Here is a 14,032-nt window from a genome sequence, read left to right on the forward strand (position 1 = left end):
GGCAGACTATATTTTGAAGGGGGGGGGGGAGAACAAATTCCTATGCCCCACAAATAACACAGAGATGCATTTTAAATAAACACATTCTACTCATGTAAAAACATGCTGATTCCCAGACCATCCATGGGCCGGATTTAGAAGGCAATTGGGCTGGATCTGGCCGTCAGGCCTTAGTTTGCCTATCCATGCAGTAGACTCTCAACTTACATGGGGCTTAAGTTCCAGGGATAGAGCATAAAGCCAAAATTGCACATAGCAAAAACAACACTTTAAAAATTGTAAAAAGCACAGTGCAGCACTCTCCAACCACCTCCACACTCTCTTTGAAGGTGGTATGCACTCTTCCCAAGGCTGCTGTAGACCTTCCCTGCACCTCTAGATGCTCTCCCAGGGTAAGTGCAGTGGCAGGTGGGATTGCCAACGTTCCCCAGCCCATTATCCTGTCCCCTTCCAATGTTTTTCCGCTCTCTCCTGACGCCACCCCCTTTTCCAAGCCAAGGATGCAAAACTGTGATTGTGCCAGTTAAATATGTGTAAATTGCAAGTTGACTATATTTTTGAAAATGTAAAAATAAAGCTTATTTAAAAAACAAACTGATAAACACCACTAGCAAAACTGGAACAAAGAGTCACTAGGCTGGGTAAATCCTATGTTGGGGTCTCACTGAAGAAGAGTTTGGATTTGATATCCCGCTTTATCACTACCCTAAGGAGTCTCAAAGCGGCTTACAATCTCCTTTCCCTTCCCCCCCAAAACAAACACTCTGTGAGGTGAGTGGGGCTGAGAGACTTCAGAGAAGTGTGACTAGCCCAAGGTCACCCAGCAGCTGCATGTGGAGGAGCGGGGAAGCGAACCCAGTTCCCCAGATTACGAGTCCACCGCTCTTAACCACTGAACTATTTGGTTCATAAGATTTTGATCCCAAATCCAGCGCTATGTTTAAAAAGCGGGCCTATACACAATTTTTGGAATATTTGAAATTATAACTAATGAAGAATACCTCTTGGCACAGGACATGGTGCAGAATCGCTTTGACCGCAGAAACTTATTTGCATATCCCATTTTCCCACAAAACTCACACTTGAGGAGATCCGTTTCCATCTCATCCAGCCCCTCTAAAGGGAAACAGCAACATAAATTCAGTCAGTCTGAGCCACTCAGTTATAAAAACATTTTCAAAAGTCCGACAGAAGCTGTGATGAACTGTCAAAGAAAAGATACTCCAAACCATATTGCCAAGAGAAACGGTATTTGATGGCTTGTATAAATTATGTAGGGACGCGGGTGGTGCTGTGGGTTAAACCACAGAGCCTAGGGTTTGCCGATCAGAAGATCAGCGGTTTGAATCCCCGCAATGGGGTGAGCTCCTGTTGCTCGGTCCCTGCTCCTGCCAACCTAGCAGTTCGAAAGCACGTCAAAGTGCAAGTAGATAAATAGGTACCGTTCCGGCAGGAAGGTAAACGGCGTTTCCGTGCGCTGCTCTGGTTCGCCAGAAGCGGCTTAGTCATGCTGGCCACATGACCCGGAAGCTGTACGACGGCTCCCTCGGCCAATAAAGCGAGATGAGCGCCGCAACCCCAGAGTCAGTCACGACTGGACCTAATGGTCAGGGGTCCTTTTATCTCTACCTTATAAATTAATTTAGATCAAGTGAGTTTGTCTGTAAACATACTTATTTTGCATAATTTAACGAACATTTAAAAGTGCCTGAACCTGAGTCAGGTCCATTCAGCCCAACTGCTTTGACTAGCAAAGGATTGGATAGGCTGCAGCCTGAACCTAGGATCTTCATACAAAACATGCATTCTACCAGTGTATTACCACCCAGAGCTCCAATGCAGCACAATGACCCTATGCAGGCAATGGGAAATCGAAAGCTAAGAACACAAAATTTGTCTTGCTAGATCAGGGATGGGGAACCACTGGCCCATGAGCCAATCCTGACCCACCGTGTCGGCGCATGAGGCCACCCTCCTGTCAAAAACTCCCCAGAACTGGATGAGCCAGTTCTTTATCTAATCCTTGGGATGAAAATGTTTTCCTCACTCCTGGCGCAGAACAAGTTGCCAGCTGCTGCCTTTAAGCAAATCCGTTGTTTGAGTAAATGTTGGCTGAACCAGTTAACGGTAGCATTTGATCACCAGGCAAACACCACTTGTGAGTAAAGTCCAAACCAAAGAGAAAACAAGGATGCAAATACTTGAGACACCACAAAAGAACAGAAACACTATTTCTTGCAGGTTCATTGAAGAAAAGCGACTATTAAAACAGAAGCAAATAAATAAATAAATAAATCCTATCGGAAAATATAATACATTCGTGTGGATTACAACAAGCACAGCAAGGCTCATTGTTTGCAGTTCGTCCAATGTCTTAGTTAAGACTGAAATGTAAGACTGAGAAATAACTGTAAGAGTGGGGTGCGTAATAGCATACGTATAAATTTTGGCACAAAACATGAGGAAATGCTTAACACAATGCTACTTTTTTATTTTAAAAAACATAATTTGAGAACTACTTGTCCGTTATGAGAAAGGCCACATGGAATTTTAGTCCAATAAAGTACAACAGGTGACCAACAGCTTATCTTGGAAATATAAGAGATTATTGCATCTTATTTTACTTTTGCTAAACACTACCTGCAGAACAGCTTCTGTAGTATAAAAGCTGTTAACTCTTTGAAATATCCAATAGCTGAACAAAAGGAACTGCTCAATGGCTTATCTGGTGGTGTTTGCAAAATACGGAGGAATTTAATGACGACACAAAATGCTGCTTTTCAGTGGTATGAAAGCCGAACACCTGTAAATTCAGTTCCCTGTACAGACAGGAGTGGCTCTGTGAAGATATTTCAGCATAAATCAGGTTATGTCGTATTTTTGGCCTATGCTTGCCATTTTATTGTAGTGCTCTCCAACCCTATTTCTGCACCAAAGAGATTTACTTGGCTCAGTATATAAATTTGGAATCTCTCTTGTCTATGCTTGTTATTTCACCTGGGATTCTGGCCATGAAAATTCCCTGTTGTCAGCTTGATGAAAAGGGGGAGGGCTTGTCTATAAATCAATGTAGTTCTTATTACGCTGTACTAGGCAGACTGGAATCTGGCTGTGTACCACCAAAATTGCAATTATTTTACATAATGGAGCCTACTGTAATGCACAGTTGCCTGATCAAGCAACGAAGGGAAGTCCATACATGCTGCTGATGCATATGTGTTATCATTTGAAGGGGATAAGGATATGCATCTGCAGTCAGGGCTGTGACCTCCATGCAACAAAAAGAAGGACAACAGCTGGATCAGGTGCTAAAACATTTATTTACAACTTCGGCATCCACACAAAATATGGCATTGGGTGACAACGTCTGGGAAACTCTCTTTCCTAACATACAGTGGTACCTTGGGTTACATACACTTCAGGTTACAGATTCCGCTAACCCAGAAATAGTGCTTTAGGTTAAGAACTTTGCTTCAGGATGAGAACAGAAATCGTGCTCCAGCAGCACGGCAGCAGCAGGAGGCCCCATGAGCTAAAGTGATGCTTCAGGTTAAGAACAGTTTCAGGTTAAGAACGGACCTCCGGAACGAATTAAGTACTTAACCCGAGGTACCACTGTACTGTATTATTCTGTGTATAAGACGCCCCCATGTATAAGACGCCCCCTATTTTTTGAGCCCAAAATTAAGAAATAAATATTTTAAACACCAAACAGAACTTTGATATTTTATTAAATTTTCAAAACACTGGTATATTTAGTACCATATATTTAAACATCAAACAGTGAGGCAAGCTGTGTAATGGCGGCTGCTCCTGTCAGCTCAGTGTAACTCCACCATAGCTACAGCTACAGCTCTCCCACCTGTATGTGGCACTTTTGTCTCAGTATTTACGGTATGTACTGTATTTACTCCAGAGCGCTGGCAGACGCGAACGCTGATCGAGGAGCTGTGATTGCCAGAGCTGCCTGAGTGAGTGCGCTTGGGGAATGGGGGGGTCTGGGTAGCCAGGGGGCGGCTGAGGGAACTGGGTGGAAGGGACAATGTCTGGAGTGGGGGCTGCTGGGGGGGGAGAGTATCAGACCAGGGTTTGTCGTGAGGGAAGGCTGGGTGAGGTAAGAATATGGATGGCGGCATGTATTTATTTACATATTTAATTGCAACAATCCGTTGTATAAGACAACCCCCAATTTTAAACTTTAAAAAATTGGGGGGAAATCTCGTCTTATACACGGGAAAATGTGGTCATTAGAAATCTCAGGAAACAGTCTCTGGCAGAAAAATAGAATAGGCTCAGGTTTCAGAAAATACAGTTGCTCAGCATATGTTAAATAAGATGCACAAACCTTCCGTAATTATATCCTCCAATTCTGTGTCTGAGGAGTTGTCTACGTGCTTTGCATTGTTCTGCAGCTCTGGCTCCACACACATAACGTTCATCGCCTGGCCCTCCACTAGCAGCCTCTTTTTTGCAGGCTGCTCAACTAGAAGAGATGAACAACTTACCTGTTACAAGAGAAAAGAAGAAAATCATGATACAAGAAAATAGTACATATAACCTTGCAAGGTCAGGGCATGCATTCGTTAGACTTATTGCTACACACAGAGACAAAGAATAGGTGTGTGCCTTTTGTTGTCTACGGTCCAACTCCGAACCAACGTAACAATCAAAACAGATGAAATGAGAATGGAAGAATGAGAAGAGAAGCAAAGAAATCTATTTTTCATTTGAAATAAATTGTTGCTTATTTTAGACTTCTACTTGTGGCTTCGGAAATCTCAAAACACAAGGGAAAGTATCAAAAGAAGACACCGCAGAAAATATATATATGCTATTTTCAATTCATCCAATGCCTCTTATATCGAAAATATATTCCCACTCCTTTTCTGATCGATTACCTTCCATTGTCTTGCATAGTCTATTTTCTGTCTTTAAATGTGTACAAAGGAAAGGAAAGAGACTCTTTGAAGCTAGCAACTAAGTATCCTCCTCACTTAGCAGGCCACCCCGTTGCTTCCCTTTTCTATGCAGATGATGCTGTCATCTTATCCAGAACAGCTGCGGACCTAGCAAATGCAGTTAATGCATTTATCGCCTATTGTAAGGCGGAAGCTCTTAATATTAATTATAAAAAATCGAAAGTCCTCCACTTCACTCGTTCCCGCAAACTCAAGCTGGAGCCGCTTAAGATCACAGGTGGCTACTTAGAAAAGGTAAAAGCCTTTAAATATCTAGGCTTAATATTTACTTATAATCTCTCCTGGACCACCCATCTACAATCTGCCTCCCTTGCTGCAACCACGACCTCTAATGCCATTGTCCGATTTTATCATCAGAAGGGCGGCAAACACCTTCCAGCAGCAATTCAAATATTTAATGCCAAAGTTGTCCCTAAATTATTATATGGCTGCGAAGTATGGACCACAGCAATATCAGGTAACTTGGATCGCCCACTTCACATGTTTCTGAGATCTCTTTCCGGCGTCCCGAGATGTGTCTCAGGTGCAGCCCTACGACTTGAGTTCGCCCAGCCCTCAATTGTAAAACGAGCATGGAGTCGAGCCATTTCCTATAGCTCCCACCTACTAGCATCGGATGCTCGAATTAGAGGTGGTTTCTCCAATCTGATCCTAAGAGATATTCATAATTCTCCTTGGAAAACCGCAATTAATCTCAAATTCCGCTCTCTTCTCAATTTGAACCGCAAAACTGTTTTTAACTTAGAGTGTATTAGCCCGGCGGCCCTACCTCCAATCAAAAAGAAGCTACAGCAACTTGACTTCTCTAACACAGCTTCCCATGCAAGAGGGCCGTGTTCAGGCTTAGCCCTAGCTATTCCACCCCCTGAAGGGATCCCTCTATACTGCCTCACAATTCCTTCGGAGGCCAAGCGAAGGGCCTTTACCTGTGCCCGTCTCAACTGTTTTCCTACAGCAGTTCTGTCGGGTCGTTACTCCAGAGTTTCCATCGCAAATAGAACATGCTCCTGCAATGACACGGCTCGGGAGACTATGGAACATGTAATGCTCTTCTGTCCCAACTGGACAGATGAAAGATCTTGGTTTCTAACTCCTCTCGTGAACAAGCTTCATCTCCCAATCCAGCCTTGGATAGTGTCCCTTCTTCTGCAGGATTCTGACTGTTGGATTACCGAGATGACAGCTAACTTCCTGCTTAGTGTGATGAAGAGGAAAGCGGCACCAACTTCTTCTTTAATACCACAGATGTACTCGATACGCCGCACAATCGAACCTGTTTTTGTATTCTCTGTCACTCGATGTTTTAAATCCATTGTTACTTTTGTTATCCCCATTTTTTCAAAGTATTCGCCCAGGACGACATCCACTTTTATTTCCCCACCCCCATTTTATGTTGTTATTTCTATGTATATTATGCTATGGCCACATGGCTAATGCAATAAAATCGATCGACTCAGGAAGATAATCTGCCTGTTATGAAGGTAGAAGAATTCTGCTGGATGTTATACGTGGAGCTGCCTCTAATGTAACACCAATCCTGGCCCAGCTGGACTGGCTGCTATTTAGCTTCTGCATCCAATTGCAGTGATGGTTTCAACCTATGATGTCTTATGCTGCTCAGGATGCCAATAGCTCATATGAACAGACCCTGTGATTTTTGATGAGGCCTTCCCAGAGAACGGGCCTTTTCTGCGGTGGCTCCCCGTTTGTGGAACGCTGTCCCCAGGGAAATAATAATAATAATAACAACAACAACAACAACAACAACAATAATAATAATAATAATAATAATAATAATAATAATAATAATAATAATATCTTTATTGTCATTGCCCCCTCTCGGGGACCACGAAATTACTTTACGAAATTACGAAACAAGTTTAGGCATAAGCATTCCTCTTCAACCAGGCCTGCAGCTGTTAATCAACCTATAGCCTTTTCAAGAGGGAGGTGGGGACGATGACACAGTATAATAATAATAATAATAATAATAATAATAATAAATGGCTTGGAATCTATCTACAAGTATCTTTCTATCCTCTTTGCTTATTCTTTCCTCTCTGAAGTTCAATAGATGGACTGAACATAAGTTGTATTTAACAGCTGACAACAATAACAGTGTGGTATAGGCAAAAAAAAAACTGCCCATTCAGGCTCAGCCTATCCAGAAGTGAATCCATTTAGAAGATTGTGGCAGGATTTGGATTGGGTAAATCAGTCTATTTCTAGTCCATGACCGTTTTTGCATGTTTTGGCATCAATTACAGTACTGGTTCATAATCTTTGCTTTAATGGTTGCCCCCAAGGAAGAGTCAATTGACTCAGAAAGTCTTGGGACAAATACATAATCTTATCTACCTTTGAGCTCTCCTCTCTACATCCTGACATCAGATGCCTTCCCATTTCCTGCCCCCTTTTTTATACTGAGTCAACGCATTGGTCCACTGAACCCTGAATTACATAATCTGAAGGGCAGGGGTCTTTTGGGACTCATTCAGAGGGCCTTCCTAGCTCTGCTACTTTATGTTCAGAATTGCAGGGAGGAAACACATCTAAACCAAGAAAAAACAGACCCCATTGACCACAGTGAAAGAGTTTCTAATAAGCTATTTGACAGACAGCAGTTACTAGAATCAAGTTATTTGGAGCGGAAAGCTTTAGAGAAGCAATAGCCCCAAATAACCACAACACATTGCCTCCTAAATCAAACCAACCAACCAACCAACCAACCAACCAACCAACCAGCAAGATACAAATATGGCTCAACATTGCACACTTACAGGAAATGGCTCTAACCCCTCTTGGATCACAAAGCCCTCAATAACATGGGTCAGGATTTGTGGCTTAACGATAGCCTGTGGAGGTTTGTTTTCTATGCTAGGGTTCTTATGAGACACTGATGCGCTGTTACTCCTTGTTGGGATTGCTGGAAGCAAAAGAGGTGGTTGTGGAACAGAGGCATGCGAAGGGTCTGATGGTGATTTAATTACAGAAGCGCTAACTGATGAGGCCATTGAGGGATGCCCGTCTTGTTCTGGAAAAAAAGTATTATTATTTTTAAAAAACAACTCAAGCATTATTTACATTCACGGCTTCACCACTACAGAATTCCTTCCTAATTCTTGTTTCCTCAACTGACAAATTGACAAAATAATCTGGTCTTTTTGTCCAGTGCGCTCTTATCTTAGGCAAGAGCCTACCAGTATCACAAATGCACTGTTGGGAGTGGGAACTGCACAACATAGCAATTTGCATAATGTGATTTATCACAATATTGTTTAACTAGCACAGAAATCCAGTTCCACTGGCATGAAATTTATTGGTGCAAGGAGGACAATATACTAGCAGCCTGTTGTGCATAATAATTATCCTTCTTTCTTGCCTAAAGCATTTTTCTAGTCCATTAAACATTATTGTAACATTAAAGGAACCACACTCATATTTTTATTTTTAATAAGCAGAAGATAAATTGTATACCCTAATTTGTGTACATGCTGAGAAACTGAGAAACAACCAGCAAGCCCGCCTCCTTCTATGTTTCTGTTCCTTAACTATTACTGCTACTTCTTCAATTCTATGGTCCATCTTGCCCGTGGTCCATCTATGCCTGTGACATATTCCATTTCTGGATACTTTTGAGGAAATGCACACCAATGACAGTTTACCTATAGCCAAATAGCTACTGACATTCTTGTCTTCTGTAATCTTGTGCTGACAGAGGTTAACAGAAGTGACCAGCAATTGTGAAGTCTGGCTTTGTGACATTTCATTTTTTAAAAAATGGGAACTAACCGAATTATACCCAGTTAAGCAAAGTGCATTGGTGCTTTTCACCAAATCTGATGAATCTGTGGCCTGGGATGGGGACTGGAATACAATGTAAGGTGTGGGGGGTTAAAATGCAATGATTATTGAGTTACACCTATTGCCATGACATGTTTTAAGATAGCTGGTTTACAGATGTTAGAGACTGGTAGTTCTAGAGATCTGGGGATCTTAGGGTGGATGAACATTGCTAGTCATGGCCTCTGAGCAAGCAGCAAAAAAACGCATTAGGCAAAAGACTCAATCCTACATCCACCTCAAGTCAATAATGCCTGGCTTTGGGATCTGTGAAACCCTAAGAGGGTGGCCCTGCACCCAACTCCACAATCATGTCAGCCATTGGTTGTACTTCAGTGGCTATGTGGCTGCTCACTTATGCTTCCCCCTCATATAGAAACTGCTTAGCTCCTTCCTCCTCTGTTCCTACTGATGTTGGATCTGCCTGGCTTTCTCATGTCTGCCTACTGTAACAGGCCCTTGAATTCTCTCTTTTTCCTTCAGGGTTCTGAGCTGCAGAAGCACATGTGGGGGGGAAAAAAAGCAGAGGCTCTTGCCATTTCCTTCTGCCTTAAGCTACAAACCAGCAGGCTGCCTGCTACTAAGGTGAACTAGTTGGCGACTGATCAGTTTCCCCCCTGTCCTCTCCCCACCTTGAATCTAAATTGGTTTCAGCAATCTGCTGAATCCAAGATACAATTCAGACATTCAAGTACCGTATTTTTCGCGCCATAGGACGCACCGGCCCATAGGACGCACCACGTTTTTTTGGGGGGGAAATAAAGAAAAAAATTTATTTCCCCCCCCCAGGCGCTTGTGGGGCCGGCAGCGGGGAGAAGCGCTCTTCTCCCCGCCGCCCGCCTGCAGACCAGGTCCGGGGACAGCGGGAAGACACGCTGCGCCTCCCAGCTGTCTTCCGAGCTTGCGGGGCTGGCGGCGGGGAAAAGCACGCATCTCCCCGCCGTCAGCCTCCAAACCACATCGGGAGAAAGCGGGATGGCGGTGTTCCGCCTCCCCGCTGTCCCCCGACCTTGTGGGGCTGGCGCTGCGGCTCTCCTGAAGCCTGGAGAGTGAGAGGGGTCGGTGCGCACCGACCCCTCTCGCTCTCCAGGCTTCAGCGAAAGCCTGCATTCGCCCCATAGGACGCACACACATTTCCCCTTCAATTTTGGAGGGAGAAAAGTGCGTCCTATAGGGCGAAAAATATGGTATACTGGGTGAGATTCTATCCCATTATCTTGCAGCACAATCAAAACTGCACAAAGAAAAAGAAAGGCATGGGTACCACACCGGAATCTGCACCTCCATATTCCTTCTTACCTGAAAAAGGTTCCTCATAGCCAAGCTCATCTCTGTTTCTTAAGGTTATAGCAGGAGGTGACAAGGTGGGAGGAGTGGGGGTCCTAGCCATACGCACACAGTCCGATTCTTCTGGCATCTCCTCCTCACACATGTCTTCCACTTGATAAATCTGCATTGAAGAGATAAGCACTTTTAGAAGCAAACCCGACAGATATTTTATGGAATTGTTAGTTGGGTCTTCATTTTTTTTGAAAGGAAATGCAGGACAGCCATACTGAAATAAAGGTTTTGCCAACTTAATCAAAAAAAGGCTATTATCAATGTAACTTTAGCAAAGATTACAGTCATACCTCGGGTTTCAGATGCTACAGGCTGCGCATTTTCAGGCTGTGCACCGCACCGAACCTAGAAGTACCGGAACGGGTTACTTCCAGGTTTCAGGGCATGCGCAGAAGCGCCAAATCGCGATCCGCGCAGACGCGCACTGCGGGTTGCAAACGTGCCTCCCGCACGGATCACATTCGCAACCTCAGTGTCCACTGTATAGTGATTACTGCTTCATCATGAAAAAAACAGCTGGTGCATACATGACAGGGTTAGGATGCTTTGATTTACATATGCATTCATTCCTTTAGCTATTTCCACCTTGCTCTTGGTCGAGACCTAACAACTTTTAAGTCAAATGTATAATCTTTCACATCAAAATTGTAAAACCAGCCAACGCTTTTGAGAAAAACACTATTCTCAATCCTGAAGAGCTGTAAGAAAACAAATATCTAACATCCACCCAGTTTAAGCTTGTCAGTGTTTCACCTCCCATTTCAAAACTGGAGAGGGAAGTTATCAGATGCTCACCACCGGGGTCTCAACAGGAACTGCTTGTTGCACTTGAAGATTCACTGCAACCGTCTGAGGAGGAGGAAGAGTCTGAAATGGCAGCTGGACCAACGCTTCGGCAGCAGGAAGCTCCTCCTCAGAAACCAACGTGTTCTGCACCAAAACTTGACCCTCGGACAAAATGTCAGGCTGCACTTGTAAAGACTGAACAGGCGGGAGAGGAAGTGGCTGGCTGTGGGCTGGAGATGTTGGCAGCTGGGGAGAGGCTGCCACTGGGATTGGCGTGGGCTGCAAAGCTGGATACTGCTGGTGAGGCGCTGGAGATGTTATATGTTGGCCCGTGGACACCATGGCAGGCTGATCCGGTGACCCAATGTGAACTATTGGGGAAAGTGGCAGCTGGGCTGGAAGATTAGAAGGCTGTGAGGTTGCTTCTGCTGGCCTATCATCGGCCTGCGCTGGGTGATGCTCTGACTGAAGTGCTGATGATGCTAGCGGATGTGTTTGTGACTGAATAAGAGCCTGGGGGTGTATAATTATTGTTGGCGACTGGCTGGGTGAAGGAGGTGGTGGAGGAGATACCACGACTGACTGCTGGGAGGACTGGGATGGAGTTGGAGAAAGTGGAGGAGGAAGTGGCGGGGGATGGATGTGGACAGGTGTGCAGTGCTGCGATGAGGTGCTGCTGGGGGCTGGAGGAAGAACATGGCCTTGGAGAGGGGCACAGTGTTGCGACACAGATGCTTCCTGGTTGGGAGGCAGCTGGAGCGTGATTGGTTGCACTTGTTGCTGCTGGAAGATCAGCTGGTGGTGGGAAATTTTTGAAGGTGGTGAGTGAAGAGGGGACTGCTGGTGCTTTAACAGAGAATGAGGCTGAATAGCAGAATATGAAGCTGCACAGTGAAAAGGAAAATAAAAAGAGAGAATCAATAATCATTTCCTTAAATCCGCAAAAAATAATAATGCATGGTTTTAGAGTCACGTCCACCGCGGCATTTGACCAAATCAAGCAAATAGATCCATTATCTTTATAAATGGCAATTAATATATACAATACAATACCCGGAATTTGACAAATCCTTAGAGAAACACACCTATGAACAATAATATGAGGGTTGGGGGACTATTTTTCAATAGAAAATTCTTCATTTTTAGAATTAAATTGGGCAACTGTAACAGACAAAACACTAGTCAAATCTAAAATCAAAGTTGTAGCTAACTTTTTTCCAGTGACTATCCCTAGGAAGCAGTTCTTCAGGCATACTACAATAATTTGTATGTTAACATTTGGTATCTGAAGAAGTGTGCATGAACACAAAAGCTCATACCAATAACAAACTTAGTTGGTCTCTACGGTGCTACTGGATTTTAAATTTTTTTTTTGTATGTTAACAGTTTTCACTGCCGTTCACTGCCTTAAAATCTATATAATTCATAAATTTATGGAAGGGCATGTGTTATTGTGCCATCATGTATTAAAATACTTACAAATAGCCTAATAAAAATAATTCCCCAGTAAAGCTTCGAGTTTGTTTCACTGTAACATTCAAATGCTACCCCTAAAATCCTATGGGTCCCTGGGATGGCAACCCATGGGATAGAGGAAGATCAGCTCTCCAGTAGTGGAAAGAGACATCTAACCTTGGAGAGGGAGACCATATGCCGGCTGCTCCCTTCCTGAAGCTGTGGAAACTGCCATGGCCCTTTGCTTTGCTGACGTCACAGTTCTGGTGCTTGTAGGGTTGACAAGGGTGTTTTGGGGCCAGACCAGGGCAAGGCTTGGGTATGAATGATCCATTGCTGTCCCAGTTCCCCGACATGCCCCAAACCAGGAGGACAAGTATATTAGCCCTGGGGCTGACATTTATACCGATTTGATCCCAACGAGAATGGGAGGGAAATTTAAAACAAAAACAGATAGGTGCACAAGAGCAATCCTTTACCCAGCAGAGCGCTGGATTCGGATGTTCTGTTCTGTTCTCCTCTCACCCTCAGGAATAGCACAAAGTGAAGTTTATTGAAATGCTTCCCTCTCATCAAATACTTCAGTTCAACTACTGTTGGTAACAGGAAGAAACCTTCCCAGATAGATATACAGTGATGTACCACTAATGTGCCACGCTGTTTCTTCAGTATATGTAAAATGAATATGTACGTCACATTTCAATGACTTTAGGCAGAATTTTTCAGTCCAGAATGTGATGGAACACTGTCGTGTCAGTATATGAGTGATTATTTTAATGTTCCCACTTACCTAGAGCTTCCTAGAATTTCCTGGGGCTTCAGATTTTGTGGTGCATTCCACACAAGTGACTGGACACAGAAAATATGCACAAAAATCAAACAATACATTGTATTTAAAATGAACATTCTTTGAAGAAGGTGACCTCTCTATCCTACCTGGTGCCATGAGCTGATGATGAATACTTGATGTGCGTGTGACGGCTGGGCTTCGAGGCTCTGCTGTTGGGCTGTCACCTTTCCGTTTGCTTTCTAGAGAATCTGACTGGCTGGCTTTGGTACTGGTTACGGGTTTATTAGGGCACACAGCTAGTGTCTGGGCATGACTACTGCTTTTTGGAGAGCCGTTCTGTGAACTAGATAATACACCCAACTTCTGGCTGCGCAATGTCAAATTCTGGACCTAAAGAAAGTGATTAAAAAATAAATCCAACATGAAATTTAATAACCAGCTTGATGGCAAGCTTTCCATTTGACGATACCAAAATAAGAAAAGCACTACAATGAAGCCCAGTAAGTTCCATGGGAAAAGCAGGTCATAACTGAGCTTCTCAATATCTACTGTTTACACAGTGCTAGAGATGTTAATAATACCAAAGTCCATACTATCTTGGTTAGAGAGCAATATTATAATTTACATGATATTACTATTAGACTGACAATAAATAGTGGAATTCAAATCCATTCACAGTTCCCCCAAGGAAATTACTTTGCTTGGTTTTCTGTCACATCTATGATAGGCTATACAGATCTGGTTGGGGTAGTGGCAGGATAAAATGAAAAGAGGGAGGAAACATAAATATCCCAATAATACCACACAGAAAGGCCACCTCAAAGTGTATCTAACAAAC

At 43.6% G+C, this 14,032-nt stretch overlaps 1 protein-coding gene across 10 annotated transcripts in view; it reads right to left on the reverse strand.

The window, feature by feature from the left end:
- Positions 1–14,032, reverse strand: part of PHC3 (polyhomeotic homolog 3) — a 54,717-nt gene that overhangs the window by 12,380 nt on the left and 28,305 nt on the right. For all 10 annotated transcript variants that reach the window (XR_014564312.1, XR_014564313.1, XM_083739311.1 and 7 more), the window contains 6 exons: positions 13,341–13,584; positions 10,959–11,833; positions 10,122–10,272; positions 7,760–8,013; positions 4,346–4,505; positions 1,002–1,116 (listed from right to left, as the gene is read on the reverse strand). Coding sequence is in view for 8 of the 10 variants with exons in the window: in XM_083739311.1 (XP_083595437.1) it covers positions 1,002–1,116; positions 4,346–4,505; positions 7,760–8,013; positions 10,122–10,272; positions 10,959–11,833; positions 13,341–13,584 (1,799 nt within the window). In the remaining 2 variants the exon portion in view is untranslated. The remainder of the gene's footprint in view (positions 1–1,001; positions 1,117–4,345; positions 4,506–7,759; positions 8,014–10,121; positions 10,273–10,958; positions 11,834–13,340; positions 13,585–14,032) is intronic.

The sequence above is a fragment of the Podarcis gaigeae genome (assembly GCF_964106915.1).
Source record: "Podarcis gaigeae genome assembly, chromosome: 5".
Classification (NCBI taxonomy): Eukaryota; Metazoa; Chordata; class Lepidosauria; order Squamata; family Lacertidae; genus Podarcis; species Podarcis gaigeae.